The 16164-nt window shown below is 38.0% G+C and overlaps 1 protein-coding gene across 3 annotated transcripts in view; it reads left to right on the top strand.

Annotated features, from left to right (window-relative positions):
- LOC121325056 (serine/threonine-protein phosphatase 2A 55 kDa regulatory subunit B beta isoform) overlaps positions 1 to 15468 on the top strand; it is a 91210-nt gene extending 75742 nt beyond the window's left edge. For all 3 annotated transcript variants that reach the window (XM_041267377.1, XM_041267379.1, XM_041267380.1), the window contains 5 exons: positions 7854 to 8031; positions 8624 to 8788; positions 13259 to 13428; positions 14032 to 14123; positions 14859 to 15468. In XM_041267377.1, coding sequence (XP_041123311.1) covers positions 7854 to 8031; positions 8624 to 8788; positions 13259 to 13428; positions 14032 to 14123; positions 14859 to 15138 — 885 coding nt within the window. In that variant the 3' untranslated portion in view covers positions 15139 to 15468. The remainder of the gene's footprint in view (positions 1 to 7853; positions 8032 to 8623; positions 8789 to 13258; positions 13429 to 14031; positions 14124 to 14858) is intronic.
- The last annotated feature ends 696 nt before the right edge of the window (positions 15469 to 16164 follow it).

Below are 16164 nucleotides of genomic sequence, written 5' to 3' on the forward strand. Positions count from 1 at the left end.
ACAGGATTTCCAGAGACAAAGCTCCCTATTCTTTGATTTGCTTCCATGATCTTTAAATAATATGAACAAGAGTAGCAGAGCCAAGTTGATTCCAGCAGTGGTGTGTTTCTGTCGGTATTTAAATGGTTGATTTTTTTAAATCAATTAATGTCTAATTGAGTATTACATGCTACCTGTTTTAAAACTCAGCATTATTGAGTTCGGATGAAAAAGTGAAAAAACCCATTTCCGCTGCATGAACAGTCAGAAACTGTAAAAATCTACATGGTGTACAAACATAGCAGTGAGAATATTACAGGCACCTAATTCAATCTGAGGCAGTGTTATACACACCAGCTGCCCTAATAATTCCTGTCAATAACAATTGTTTCAAAGTGATGTTTTAATTGCTAATACTTTTAGTTAAGGGAGACAAAGGTATGTTTAACACTAGCTTTGACTATTGTCTCCTTTAGCCAAAACTGATTGCGTCTTTTCCTACACGCTACGATGTCTAGATCATTGGTTGCTGTAGTTTGACAATGATTGTTAGTGTACAGTTTACAGGTTATTTGACTATGTAGAAATGTATAATATATAAGCAATTTGATTATTAATGTATTTTATCAAGAGGAATTCAGTAGTGTAGTATTTCCTGTATTTCTTACCTACTGTGTGTTACATTAAACATGCTGAGTACTCTGTAGAGATTGATGTAGGCAGTTCCTTGTCATGACAAAAGTTATATGAAAACAAACCGAACATGTTGACCACCGGTTTACTGTGTACAGACCCCATATATCAGACAGGCTGTAATAGAGCTGCATTACTTATTAGCTAGCAATATTATTAGCCAATAATATTTACAATGCATTTCTGATGCTTGCTACTTGTCTATATATTTTGGACCGTGATCTTGTTAAAATAGCGAGGAAGATTCACTTTTCTATTAAATTCGAATCTATAATCGCATTTTACAGTGTTAAGCAGCAGAGATGACAGATGGTCTACTTTCTGTCAGACAGCTAGCCAGTGACTGTCATCAGCCCAGTCCGGTGAGTGATAGAAGTGTTCACAAGGGTGACGGCCATGAATAGCATTAGTGATGCTCTGTGCAGATGCTCTATTGATGTAGTGAGGTGTATTTATAGTACCGAGCCCTTTTCTACAGTCATAGTGTTGATAAGTATCCCTGAGTTGTTACCACTGCTCCCTGCTCTGTTCTGCAGAAGATCATTAAACCTAGAGAATATAGCACAAGGACTGTGATGTATGGTGATGTATGTCTCAAGCCTGCAAAAATCCCATTTGGGGCGTGAAATTTATGTCTGGAAAAACGTTAGGTGTATTTATCACACCACGCAGGCTGGAGGTGGGAGCGCCTTTGTGGAATGGAATGTCCCTTCTGGAAATCTGTAGGATTTAATAATAAATGCACCTTTTCATTCTAGCTCTGTCCTTTTGTAAACTCTTAAAGCACGCAAGCTTAATTCTCACAAGCCAAGCAATTCATTATGGTCTTTATGTTTTTTGTTTTTTGATTTTTTTCTTGTTCCATTTCTAGACTATTACAAGCTATTCTAAATTCTAATTAAAAAATAAAAATCAGTGTTGATAAAAAGAAAAAAAAACAACTAATTATTTAGGATCCATGCAACAACAATTCAATGTTATAAGTTTCTTAAGTCTTATATCTACTAAAAACAAGTTGCATGCAGATCAGTGCTAAAATGGAGATACTGTAGGTGTAAGAAATACTTGGTCCTACAGGTTAATATACATTACTGCTGGAGGGCAGGTTGGAATAGAACAAGGAATAGAACAAGGACAGTGGTGAGGCAAGTTTCCAGATTTTAACCACACTGGGCAGCAGGGGGTAGCTTTTTTTTTAATGACACGATGAGGGTTTATCCACATGGGTTGAGAATACTATCCCCCATGATGAGTGAAGCTGTCAGTGTTGGCACGCAGCAGATACTGTTCAGCAGCACCTGAGGCTGCTTTCCACACATGTCTGCTCTCAATATAGAGGCTCTACAGGGACACATGTGGGAGATGATTACTGTACTAGGTAGCAATTTCAAAAGCAAGAAGCAGGACAGTAAATGAGGTTTAAACCTTGTCCTTTGTGAAACTTAGGGTCATTCTTTTTATCTCATATTATTTGTTCAATTTTAGATCATTTTTGCTATGTCTTTGCTGCATATGCACCTAATCTTCTTTATATATCCCTTGATCCCTCTGCATTTCATGTGACATTTGCAGATTGCTTGAAATCGCTGTGCATCCACGTAGAAGTAAAATCCACCAAAGGCTCTAAGGTACCAGGCTTAAAAGCTCATACTGCAGTGTATAGCTGTCAGAGCTTCATGGTGTAATAAAACATTCAGCAGCCATGTCAGTGTGCATGCATGACATGAAAAATCACTGCAGCTGAGCCAGATGACCCATTTCACATGTGCTATAAGAAGGGTCTTATTTTTAATCTTCTGAAGCGTTGGGTAGAAAGAGCAGAGGATTTACCCTCTGTTTAAGAGTAGTGCTTATGAGACTGGAATGCCAAAAGTTAGATCTGTTTGATTATTGCTGTAATAGTTTTTGTTAGTGCCAGGCAGCTAACCCTTAACAATGCTGTATTTCTGCCTTTTTTTAAAAAATTGTATTTATTTATTTTTTTATCAGAATCCTCTATTTAATAGTTACTGGTGCCTCTTTAAACACACACCTCAATATAACTCTCAAAGTGGTTGGCTGTCAACTACAGCTTTATAGAGAGGTGTTGTTGTATCAGAAATCAATAGGTTTTGATAGAAATATTGTAATAAGTGTGAAGACATTGAGTAAGACTTGTAACCAACACGTCGATGATGAAATTTTAGAACGTTTCTTTTTAGTATTACTGAATAAGTGTCTGCATCCCAAACATTAACATGAATTAAATCTTCACCAAAATTTGTAAGTATTAAATGTATCCTGACTTGATGCTTACTTTAGGCTTATTCAATAGGAAATGTGTCCATTCATACAGTATTTGAATTACTGACCCTTATGGTGAAAATCTATCGATCCGTAAATGCAAATTAACAACCTTAGAATGTTATAATGAAAAATATAAAGGGTGAACTTGTATTAAGTTATCCAATGCAAGTCCTAGTTGGAATGGGGAACTTCACGCAGAACCTTTCTTCTGTAGAATTGTCCCAGGGTATCAAGATCATTAGATCTTTGCCAAGGCACTGTGGGATTTTCAATATCCCAAGGTAGAGCAAGATTGGAGTAAAAAAAAAATAATAATAAAATGTGAAGGAATTACAGTAACCCAATACATTTGTATTGAAAGACTTCAAATAGAATATTATAACATGCAAGATGATAAAACCTAAAACATTGTTTCTAGCATCTTGAAACAAAGGTCTGGAATCTATAATGCATTATAAAAGAATACTGTAAGAACAGCATATTGGCGAGGGGGCTCCTGAGTGGTGCATCCAGTGCGGGATGCACCCCATAGACTGGAGATCACAGATTCGAATCCAGGCTGTGTCATTGCCCACAGTGACCGGGAGCTCTCAAGGGACGGCGCACAACTGGCCAAGTGCCGCCCGGGTAGAGAGGGCTTTGGTCGGCAGTGCAATGCACGGCTCACCGTGCACCAGCAACCCCTGTGGCTGATAGGGCACCTGCAGGTCTGCTGTGGAGCCATTCAGATCCATGTTGTCCTCCGGCACTATAGGTCTGATGGCTTCGCTGTGGATCCACAGTGCGAAAAAAGAAGGCTAGGCAGGGACAAGTTTCAGAGGACACGTGTGTCAGCCGCCGTTTCCTGAGTCACGGCTGAATAGAAGGTTGCCCTACTATTCAGCCAAAGAAAACATCTCAAGTTTGTTGTCCATAAAGACTGCATATGGCCTTGATTAACAAAACAATAGTAATAAAGAGCCGTATTCTACGCACAACTCACCCATATGATATCAAATTAACCTCTGCTATGTTGCTTGTAGGGCTCTTTACCAGGATTGCCTCTTGAGGATTTTTCTTGTTCATACATTTCCACTTGTCATGCTGGCCCTGCCCTGCACTTAACATTACTGTTAGAGTGATGGACAGCATGAAATTAAATCTACAGACCCACACAGCCAATTTGAGTTCTGTTTGCTTTCTCTGTGCCGTCTGTTTTGTTTGCAGGAGGATATAGACTAGCTGTGTTGATTTTAGTTGCATATTCCTTTTGATTCCATTATTTTTTATGTTTGAATGTTTGTGCTTCAGTACGCACAGCAACAGTTTAGAAGGTTAGGTTTGTAAGCCATGCAGAATATCCCATTACCAGCATTGCCATACTGTAGATTTAAAGTACCGTATTGTGATGAAGATTTATTCATGTTGTGCTTCATCCTTATCTTCTGCTGATCTTCGCCTGGCTCGAAGCAGATATTGTCCCCCCCCCCAGATATCAAGGATGCTCTTTCTACTCATGACTGGAAGTAACAAAAAGGTTTTAACTGGCCCAAGTGCAAAAAGGCTTTCAGATCAGCTCTCTTGTCATTAGCATCTATGTCAAGTTGCACAAATTCGATTTAGTATTGATGTGACATTTAACAAAGGGTCTGGGTTTGATGTCCATGTCCACTGAAAGTGCGTACATCCATAGAAACAGGCTTGGGGTTAGGGGTAATTAGCCACTGCCGGCTTTTAGAGCAAATCACCATGGCACCAGTGATCAGCTAGGTTGACAGGAGTGCTTTTTAATGTCAATGATGGTTATTTATTTGGGTGTACGATCACGAACTGATTTGGGCTTTATTGCGTTGGTTTACTTATTTGTTTGTTACACACAAGACATTGGGTCTGATCAGCAGGGACACTGAATGAGAGGGTTTGCATTTCTTCTCATCTATAGCTGCAAATTAGTAAACCATGTTGGTAATCACTGAATGTGCCTTGTTTGCGTCACTGTTTTGGTTATGTTGATGTGGATTATTGAGATAAGGTGATCACACAGGTTCAGTTTTATACTAAAATTGTGTTTTTGTTATACTAGTTCTAATTTACAGAAATTTCAAACAGGAGTTGAAGCATGCACAACTCAAAAGTCAGCTCATTTCAAGTGTAAAGCAATCATTCAAATTGAATTAAATAAAACAAAGCAGAATGCAATATATTAATATTAATGTAATCTTGAAAAGCACCTAGTGTCCTATAAATGTGAAAAATCCAATTAAGACATTTCTAAAAGCTTAAATGTTTTTTTTTTTTTTTTTGTAATCCTAAAACCAATTTTAAATGTATCTCTAAATAGAGTCCCACATGTTTAGTGATTTATGACACATCTATCGTATTATTCTGCTGATTGCTGAGCTTTTTGGATATGATGTGCAATAAAAAACAAATCATACTGGCTGGTTGTAAATTGAGGGAACCTGAGCATCGTAAAATATATGGAAGGGAGATGAGACAGGCTCTGAAGAACAATAATGCAGTGGCTATCAAACTTCATAAGCCTACAGCTCTGAATGCTAGACTAGCTTTAAAAAAATAGTTAATCATGTGCAATTTACTGATAAATGTTTGCAAATTCAGAGTTACTCTGTCTTTAAAGCAGCAGCTGTTATTCTCAGCGTTTTTGACTAATTATATAGTTGTATAATATGTCATCACAGTGTTTGCCTGGAGGCAGAGGGTGAAATCTGTGTTTATGTTCGGTTTGCTCAAGTTGTTCAGAACGTCAGTGGGAAATGTGTGTTGGCTCGCAAGTGTCTATGGATAATTGACTCCAGTGTAATACAATGACGTTAAATACGCCTGATGACTTTTTTTTTTTAAATTCAGATTACCATTAATAACTCTAGCTGTATTCAAATGTAGTTTTGGTACAGTGTGGTTAGGTCAGATGGGATTCATCGGCACATATAATTGTAATATTATGCACCATGGAACCAGCTGACCACACTGACTTAATGCAGGAACAGTAACAAAGCCCTGTTCTTCTACAGCTCACTACCCTAGCTTTAGCTGCTGGTTAATTCAATTTACCAGGGATTCTTTTGAGCGTTTTTCATGATAATTATTACAATTTCCATGTTAAACAGTAAAAATGTCTAGTATATGGATTCTGTTGGATCACCTCTGTCATTGTGGATGGAATAGCACATTGCTGCTTTGCTGTTGGTGCATGTCAAGCCTCTAGAGTTTGCAATGTCTGACACACTACACAAGCACCATTGTTTAAAAGGGAATAATATTCCTGCAGCACAAAAAAAAAAAAAAAAAAAAAAAAAAGGTAGACAGCCGCACGTCACATTTAACATTCATGGGAATCCTAGTCTTTTATCCTGGAACTGACTTGGGCACCTTATTATAAGGAAAGGAAAGCTGGATTCCCTGCAGAGAGAAGGGCACCTACAGTACTTTCAAAATGATCACTGGTAAGAAGTTTTTTTTTAAATGGCATCTTAACTTCAATTATAGTTCTCGCAACTGCAGAGAAAGATAGTTGTTCAGTGCTGAGGTCAATTACTTGGAATCAGTTTGAGAAAAACTCCTTTAAGCAACTCCTTGAGATCACTGCCTTAGGCTTTATCCTAATATTGTACAGTGCCATTTGCTGTATGGATTCTCTATGTAATAAAGTGTCATGTTCAAAATGACATATTGCATTGCTAGAACAGAATCCAATTATATGCTACAAATAACTAAAAATCAATAGTATTAAAGCTCAGTAACTTCAGCATCATTCCATGTTTGACCTGTGAGATAAGTAAGCTTGTTTTATATGAAACCTCTTATAGCCCTGGCTGGTGGAGGGATTGTTTTATATTGCTTTTCTGTATATAGAGTGCAATGCATTAGATTTGCTACATTGTAGAAGGGCTGTCCAAATACACAGTCACCAGAGAATGGTGTTTTTTTTTTTTAAATTAAAAACCAGATAGCAGCAATCACAAGTGAAATATGACTGGAGTCACCTGTGCAATATTAGATATTACAACATATGTGTCAACACATCTTGACAGGGTTGTGTGGAAGCTGTTTTTCAATGAGGTGCTACTTTCTTAATGAGGTGCTACTTAGTTACTGCACAGTTCAATAGTTTGTCATAAGCAAGGATACCTTACAAATATACTTTTATTCAACATATTTAAATGTGTAAAACTAGGAATAGGGAATATTCTTCAAAAATTGCATATAACATGCACAACAATATGAAGATCCTTTAGTTTTCTTTCCATACCATCTACTGATGGAGTAAGATATTTATTATATATCACATCAAACATTGATTCTGTACAACTATTTAATTCCTGTAACAATCATAGAGAAATGCTGAAAAAAACAGAGTTACAAAGCAATATATTTTAAAGGTTGAACTCGTTCTGTTAACATGCCAGAGCCTGTCCCCACGCAGCTAAGTAAAGGTTGACTGTCGTAAATGATGCATCATTGAACTTGTATGCCTGAATTACAGAGCAGGCCCATCATGTCAGGCTTGGGCCCTGAGCCGGGATATTCAATGTTCTGGTGTTGCTCGACCTCGATTTGTCAACCCATGTTCCCTGCAGCCGTGCCCGAGAAGCACCAGGGTCTGCACACTGACACACACTGACAGACCCACTCAGGAAATACAGAGCGCAGAAGACAGTGTTTCATTAAGGGGCAATTAAGGAAACCTCTCAGAGTGTAGTTCAAGCCACCGACTTGGTGTCACAGCCTGAATATGCACTAGAAGAGCCATATGAATAGCCAGGGGCTCTGTATCGCAGTGAAGTGAAACTGTAATAGCTGTTGAAACCATCTGTTCATTACAGTATAGGCAGGCGCAGTGTGTTTTAAAGTGTGATTTCTAAAGGCTTCTTGTTTGATCTCTGCTCCTACAGGTACCTGTACTGCAGCCCATGGACCTCATGGTTGAAGCTACGCCCAGGAGGGTATTTGCCAACGCACACACATATCATATCAACTCCATATCCGTCAACAGCGACTACGAGACCTACATGTCTGCAGATGACTTGAGGATCAATCTCTGGAATCTGGAAATAACCAACAGGAGCTTTAGTATCCTTTTGCGTTTTTCAAAAAGCAAAATGTATTTGTGTACTGGGAATGTCTGCAGAGTAGATCAGACTGCAGAGTAGATCAGACTTCAGTTTTAAATCTCTTACAATAAGTTACCTCCTAACACAATGAAATACATGGTCTTACTTCTCACCTCGGGTGTAGTGTAGTCATTTTAAAGGGATACACTGTTACTGTAATTATTGGTATAAAATGTTATTGATATAATATACTGGCTATACAGTACAATGTTTATCAATGGTAAGCCCTGTGTTTTGTCTAACCATCACTGTCAATACACATGTCTATATGCTGCAGTTGAACTAATGTTTGAAACCCATATATATATATATATATATATATATATATATATATATATATATATATATATATATATATATATATATATATATATATACACACACACACACACACACACACACACACACACACACACACACACACACACACACACACACACACCTATATTTGCAGTATGGCAATAGAGAACCATGCTGAATGAAGCACAAGCTGCATGTCTTGCACATGAACTCTGCTGGTTTCGGTATGTTTCCTGACCTTGCTGTGTCAGATATTGTCGATATAAAGCCTGCCAACATGGAGGAGCTAACAGAGGTGATCACAGCCGCAGAGTTCCACCCCAGCCAGTGCAACACCTTTGTCTACAGCAGCAGCAAGGGCACCATCCGGCTGTGTGACATGAGAGCGTTGGCACTGTGCGACAAGCACTCCAAATGTAAGGCTTTTTAGTTGTTTTCTTTTTCATGATCACTGTATTAACAAAAAATGCCAACCGCTGGCTAGGTGTTGAAACACATTTACTGGTGCCAAGTTTACTTTAGCATTATCCCTGCATTTATTAACGTACTTGACCAGAATGCCTGTTCAGGTTATTGCCTTGCCACTTTCTAGTGTGTTAGCCATAGTCCAATAAGATGAATGCTTTGGAAGACCGTGTGAAGAAGAACCTATTTCCTCACTCAACAAGTAATAAAAACCAAGGGTATTAATGCACCTATTCCTACTCAGAGCTCAGAAAGACATGTCATTGCTACTGATTGAACATTGAAATCCACCCCCTGGACAACTCATGTCCCCCTCACCTTCTATGATACCCCCCTCCTCCCGGAGTGACAGTGATGATCATATATCGATAGCCCCATGCTAGTCTTGTAATATCTTTAACGTAATAATTCTTTGCACCTGTCTTCCAATTTAAAAACATTTGAGGTCAGCACAACATTGAGAAATTCTGGAAATTCTGTTTATGCAATATTCACATTTCTTTGCATAAACGTTAGTTCGTTTTTGCTAGTAAACACATACAAAACCTGTAAGAAACAAGCTATTATCCACTAACTAACATGTTGAAAAAAACATTGTGTGTTTTTTGTAATGCAATTTTTTTAGTTAATACTTAAAGTACTGTATAGTAACCTATTTATAAACCAATCCCTAGGTTGGGATTATTTATATTGTTACATTTTATAAAAGGCACTTTTGTAATGGTGCTGTAGTAATGTACAGTAGATCATCTCAGGTTTTTATTTTATTCTGTGTTTATCAATATAGTTTAACATAGTAACTAACTAACAACACATTTCACAACATGTTAGTAAGCTAATTGTTAACTGTTAATAAACTAAAATAGTTCCCTTCCAAAAGGTGTGGCCATTTCATTGAGGTTTTTAAGTTATTGATAATTAAGAAAGCCATTGCCTGCCAAGGTTTTTCATCCTATTTTCCCAATCTGATTTCTAAATTGACATCTATCTAACTACCGCCCTGGTTGACTTCTGAATTCAAAATCAATTAAATTCACAGTGAGGTTCTCAGTAGGCTAATGAATTCCAGGTTTTCCTCGCTTTAAATTTGAACCAAGCACTGTTGTATTCTCCTTTTTTTTATCACCATGACAACCCAGAGTCATGGCTGCATAGGCAGTTCATCCAAGGAGAGAGACTCAGTTATCTCTCCTGACTTTACTTATTGGTCTTTTCCAGGCAGCAGCATATACAGCCCTGGCCCATCCTCTGGGGGGAGAGGGGGGGAGGACGGACGAGGGAGGGGAGGACAACTAAATTAGGACAGTTCATCACTGAGATTGTACATATTTACGTCCATTTCCTTCAGTGAACTAGAGTTCAGGACATGATAAATACATTTATAAAATCATATTCAGCAGTGTCTTGGATAGTGGCAGTGTTAAACATTAAAGGACTGTGTTCTGCCTCACTCAGGCTGTGTAAACTACATTGCACTGCATTTTAAAAGGGTTGCCTCTACTCAGACGCTCACACAATCAATAGCAGTAATGCTGGGTGGTGGCTGCTTGTATTTTGCTTGTAATGTTGTTTGTGATTGCTGTTGGAGTGGTCTAGATACCACTGGTGACCCTGCTCTTCTTGTCAAGCTAATCACAGGCATTATTAAAAAAAAAAAAAAAAAAAAATCCTTTTATGTTTCCATTCCCAAAGTGCCACGAATGGTTTGTCTGTCAACCAACAAATGTGATCATTTGAAGTGCAGTGCAAATGATTAGAATGTTTGAAAGTCTATAAATTAGGGTCAGATATCCCCTTTAAAAGCAGGCAATGTACACAAACTCTACCCTTGCACATTTGATATACAAATACACATTGCTGTGTCTTCTTGGTAGAGTTTGTATTTGGTTCTGATTAAAATGGATATTGCACTGAAATTGCAACAGTAGGTTATTTAATTCAACATAAAACCAACATTTAAAACAAAATAGTGGCAATGTAGACATCATAATCCACTTGTGATACCGACTTTTCAGTGTTCAGGAATCTCCTTGGGTAAAAATGTAACAGTACCCTTTACCTTGACCTGGGCTGTGACCCAGTTAAAAACCACAAGTCGACAGGTTCACAACTCAGCTGATTCATTTGTTGCCTGATAGAATATTCCTCCCCAGTGTTCCTGTTGAGAAGAGGCAGCAGACTGACCCTGCTCTCTGCTGTCAGAACACACTGAATCATTGGGATTTACTGGGTGATGAGGAGAGTGATGTGGTCTGGGTTGTCAGTGTTGGAGTTCCAGACAAGGAACTATACAATGAATTATGAAGCAACACATACTGAATTCCCCTTGAAAACAGGATACAGGCGCGGCCAACTCTAAACAAAAACAAACTGAGAAGAAAGTGTGTGCGTGTGTGTATAAAAACACAGCTTGGAAAAATAACAACCTCTGATTGTTTAAACAGCATCACTTGGTCCATGCGTATATATAGCATGTACCATGGCTTGCATACCAATGAGCCACTTCTCACTGAATAAATCACTACGCACCACTACATTCTAAATTCCATGACAAACTGCCATTTTATTTGTTATTAGTTACAAAACCACTGCCAAACATGAGTGACATTCTACCTATTTATTTTAATATATTTGGAGATGAAACTTCAGATAACAGGTACAACACCAACTTTCAGCAGTCCACCTGAAAAAAAAAATAAAGAAAACAAGAGTAGACACATAACAGTAGATGAGGAACATCTCATCAGGTAAAGAAAAAAATATGGACATTCATTTTAAGGAAATAATTACAACAAATCTCAACAACATTAAAGGAATTTTATGCCAGTGTAAATAGTTCAACTGGGGACCTGTATTCAGTATCCAGTTTTATAACACTGAGCTGGAATAAATACATATTTTAACAGTAGAAGTTTTACCATCTCTGCTGACAGTGAGTTTAAAACCAGCAGTAATATATTCCTGTCAGTTATGAAGGCCAGACAGCAAACCTGGAATTATCTAGTGAGATGCCACTTTCGATGCAGAAATTCTCAATAAACGGACATTTATTTTTAATCAGTGAACAATACATTTAATTACATTTGGCACTATATTACACTGCGGATTGGGTTTTGTCATAATTAAAAACGTGTTTCAATAATTTTTCTTCCCCCAAATGACAGGTAGCTGTGTTATAAGTGGTATAAACCACTTCGGGCTGTATGGTTCCGATGATTAAGCATTGGGCCTTATCACCACCCCAGGCACGATATATATCATGGGAACCGCATGGATCGTTGTGGTTTATACCTTACATTTTTATATATATATATATATATAAATGACACTTTGGAAACAAGATATGCTTGATCAGGTGACACTACTCACACTAAATTTAAACAGGTTATACATTTGTAACTTAGCAACAACAAAAACAGCAGCGCTAATTAAATAAGAGATCTCTGTGTCCGTGAGGAATGCCTTGGCGATTTATGAAATTCCCCGCAGAGAGAACGAATCCTGGAATTCACTGGCTGTCTCAGGATTGGCGGAGCTGTTTTTTTGTGGAGATGTGGGATGGTGCATGCTCTTGTTTGTAGACATATCAGTTGTTGGATGCTGCAGGCAGTTTTAGTTTCCCAGTCCTAAGACTGGAATTCCCAACGTGCTGAAAGCAGGGCCGCTGCAGTGTAGCAGAGGGAGCAGCCGGAATGTGATGGCTGCATTCCGTTCCAATTGCCCAGCCGATTCTGTTTCTACAGAGAGGCAACAGCATCCTTGCACCACTGCACGGCACAGAGAGATGCTTCTCCCATTATTTTATTGTTCTGTTTAAATCATTTGGAAGAATACCCCACCCCCACCCCCACCTTTAGGATCTTTTATTCTAATTGAATTTCATCCATCAATTCTGATTTTATCTTTAGCCATTACTTATTATTTAAACATACATTTTAGAAACCTGTGGGTTTTTTTTCCCCATTTGAAGAAACTGTTAGGCAAAGCCATATGCAACAGAGGCTGCATTCAGTTTGAAGGATTCATTCTCTTCCCACAATTATTGTCACTCACTCCAGGGGACCAGATCTCCAGCCTAGACTGAAGTGATTGCAAATCAATCCAATCTTCACATTTAAGAAGTAAGGTCATGTTGCAAACAAATTTTGATGTTGTACAAAATTTTCCTTGCCGGGCCCTTTGTAATTGTTTGTTCGAGGGGAGCACAGTGTCAGTCTGGTACTTAATAGACCGCGTGTTCACACAAGATGTGAGTCACAGGGGACTTCCTGTGGAAACACAGACTTTTACAAAGTGACGGTTATCTTTCACCAATTAATGGCTTTTCCATTATATTCAGAGGTGGAAAGCCTTGTGCATTTGCCCACTGTGCCGCTAGGCCCTCTAATGCTATCCAAATGTTTGTCATTCTCTCTGTGCAGTCTTTGAAGAGCCAGAGGACCCCAGTAATAGATCCTTTTTCTCTGAAATAATCTCCTCGATTTCGGATGTCAAATTCAGTCACAGCGGGAGGTACATGATGACACGGGATTACCTCACAGTCAAGGTCTGGGACCTAAACATGGAGAACAGACCTATAGAGACATACCAGGTATACATTAATACCAGGTATTCTTTATTACATTGTTCAGTTGTTGTGTTTTCAAGGCTTGAAGGTAAGAGTGAAACAAGTAGCACAGGTGCAGTACAATAATCAACCTGGCAATGCAAGCTGAAACACTGTATAGCTTCATACAATGCAAGCTGAAACACTGTATAGCTTCATACAATGCAAGCTGAAACACTGTATAGCTTCATACAATGCAAGCTGAAACACTGTATAGCTTCATACAATGCAAGCTGAAACACTGTATAGCTTCATGCAATGCAAGCTGAAACACTGTATAGCTTCATACAATGCAAGCTGAAACACTGTATAGCTTCATACAATGCAAGCTGAAACACTGTATAGCTTCATGCAATGCAAGCTGAAACACTGTATAGCTTCATACAATGCAAGCTGAAACACTGTATAGCTTCATACAATGCAAGCTGAAACACTGTATAGCTTCATACAATGCAAGCTGAAACACTGTATAGCTTCATACAATGCAAGCTGAAACACTGTATAGCTTCATACAATGTAAGATGAATCACTGTATAGCTTCATGGTCCTTAGCGGCCCCACTTTTAAAACTGTATTTTCTTTTGTTAGGTGCATGATTATCTAAGGAGTAAGCTGTGTTCACTCTATGAAAACGACTGCATATTTGATAAATTCGAATGCGTCTGGAATGGATCTGACAGGTGAGTAAGATTATTTAAAAAATGTTATTCTTATTTAAAATGCATAATACACATTTCGCAGTCAGGTGACTTAAATTACTTTTGCTTGTCTGTGACAGATTTCTTACATTTTAAACCTCTCATATGTCTGTACCATTACATATACACGTAAAATATATAGAATATAAATATATTTTTTGTAACGGACAGCAACTTTGGCTCTGACATGTTAAGCTTAACACCAGCTGGAAAAGCATTTTTGAAAAATTTTATTTTAAAAAAGGTATATATTTTTTTGTTTTGTTTAATAGTGAACTTTGAGCTTAACCAAACATACGAATATCTGACTTATTTTCAAAGGAGCCTTTTCAAAAGTGTAAAGAAATTGATAAACCGAGACCTCACCGCTTTAATAACTGGCTGTAATATTTTGACTTCCACCTTCTTCAGATAGCATGGTAGAAGTAGCAAGCTAGGTAGAGTGATGGTGTATGAAAGTTTTAAGTTGTTCAAGTTTGAAACTTTCTACTTTAAACAGCATCACCAGTCTGCCTGGCTGTTTCTACCATGTTTTATGAAGAACGAAGACCCAAAACGTTGTAGCTAATTACTGAAATAGTTTTCCGTTTATCAATTACTTTTGTTCTATATTAAGCATTTCAGCGATTTCTGATTGTCCTTGAGTATTGAGCTGTTTATCGAGTTTGAATTCTCTGTATTGTATGTATAATGTATTCTTTGGTTTTTTATTTACAGCGTTATAATGACCGGCTCTTATAACAACTTCTTCCGAATGTTTGATCGCAATACCAAACGGGACGTGACTCTGGAGGCTTCGCGAGAGAACAGCAAGCCAAGAGCCATCCTGAAACCTCGCAAAGTGTGCGTGGGAGGGAAGAGAAGGAAGGACGAGATCAGCGTGGACAGCCTGGATTTCAGCAAGAAGATCCTGCACACCGCCTGGCACCCTTCAGAGAACATTATAGCCGTGGCCGCCACTAACAACCTATATATATTCCAGGACAAAGTGAATTAGGATTCTTCTGTATTCCATCACTACCAACTTTAATGGCTAATTAATAAATATTGGATTTTTTGATTTTTTTTTTTTTGATTTTTTAAAAAATTTCATCACTTCTTTTTTTTTTTTTTGCGTTATAGTCTGGAGTTAATAAAACATTGGGGGTGATCATTCTAATACAGGAGGACTTGTGTTTTTAAAAAAATGTAATCAGTAAAAACAACCTCAGTGCCACAAATCCAACACTCCTGTTTTGATGATACTGCTGGTCTGTTGATTAAAAAAAAAAAAAAAAAAATGGATTTTGTTTTTCTCTGCACAACCGCCAATATTTATTTTCACACACCTGGTAAAGGTTTTTTTTTTTTTTTTAAATTTTGTCTGTTTTTTTTTTTTTTTTTTTGGTCTGTTTTCCAACTTTGCAGCAGAAGGAAACTTTTAAATGTGATGTTTGAAACCTAAGAATTGCAAAAATGATCTATTCTTTATTGTTTTTTTTTATGTGTTCTGCAGTCTGTGCAGATGATTTAGTCAGACACTCTTCCTATTGTTTCTTTGCTTGATCGTTCAGAGCTGAACAGGTCGTGTAAATTCCCACTGAACGCGTTATGCAGATGGTACAGCTTCTCATGAAAGGAAATTGTGATCCAAGCTGTTTTCACTGTATTACCGCATCTCGCAATCCCACTTCCTCATCTCAGTTCGGCTGGACTTGTATGATACTTTGAACGGACGCTGCCGGGATGGACTTCCATTGAGCAGTTTGGTTTCTTCTTTAGAAGCTGTGGTGCCTTTTTGTGGAGCACAGATTGCTGAGCTTGTGAGCTAGTGCGTCTGTTCTGAACCAACCTGACTTTTAGCTGCGATCGACATCACTAAGCTTACAGGGCTTATCTAGATGCAAAGGTTGCTCTATGAAGCCTCAACTGTTAAACGCCCCATAGAATGGCTGCTGATTTTGAAATCCAGCTCATTTTATACTTGCAAGAAAACAATGCAATTTTATAAATGGAAAAAAAAAAAAAAAACTACTGAGTCCCA

This window comes from Polyodon spathula, chromosome 12 (assembly GCF_017654505.1).
Source record: "Polyodon spathula isolate WHYD16114869_AA chromosome 12, ASM1765450v1, whole genome shotgun sequence".
In the NCBI taxonomy this organism is placed as follows: Eukaryota; Metazoa; Chordata; class Actinopteri; order Acipenseriformes; family Polyodontidae; genus Polyodon; species Polyodon spathula.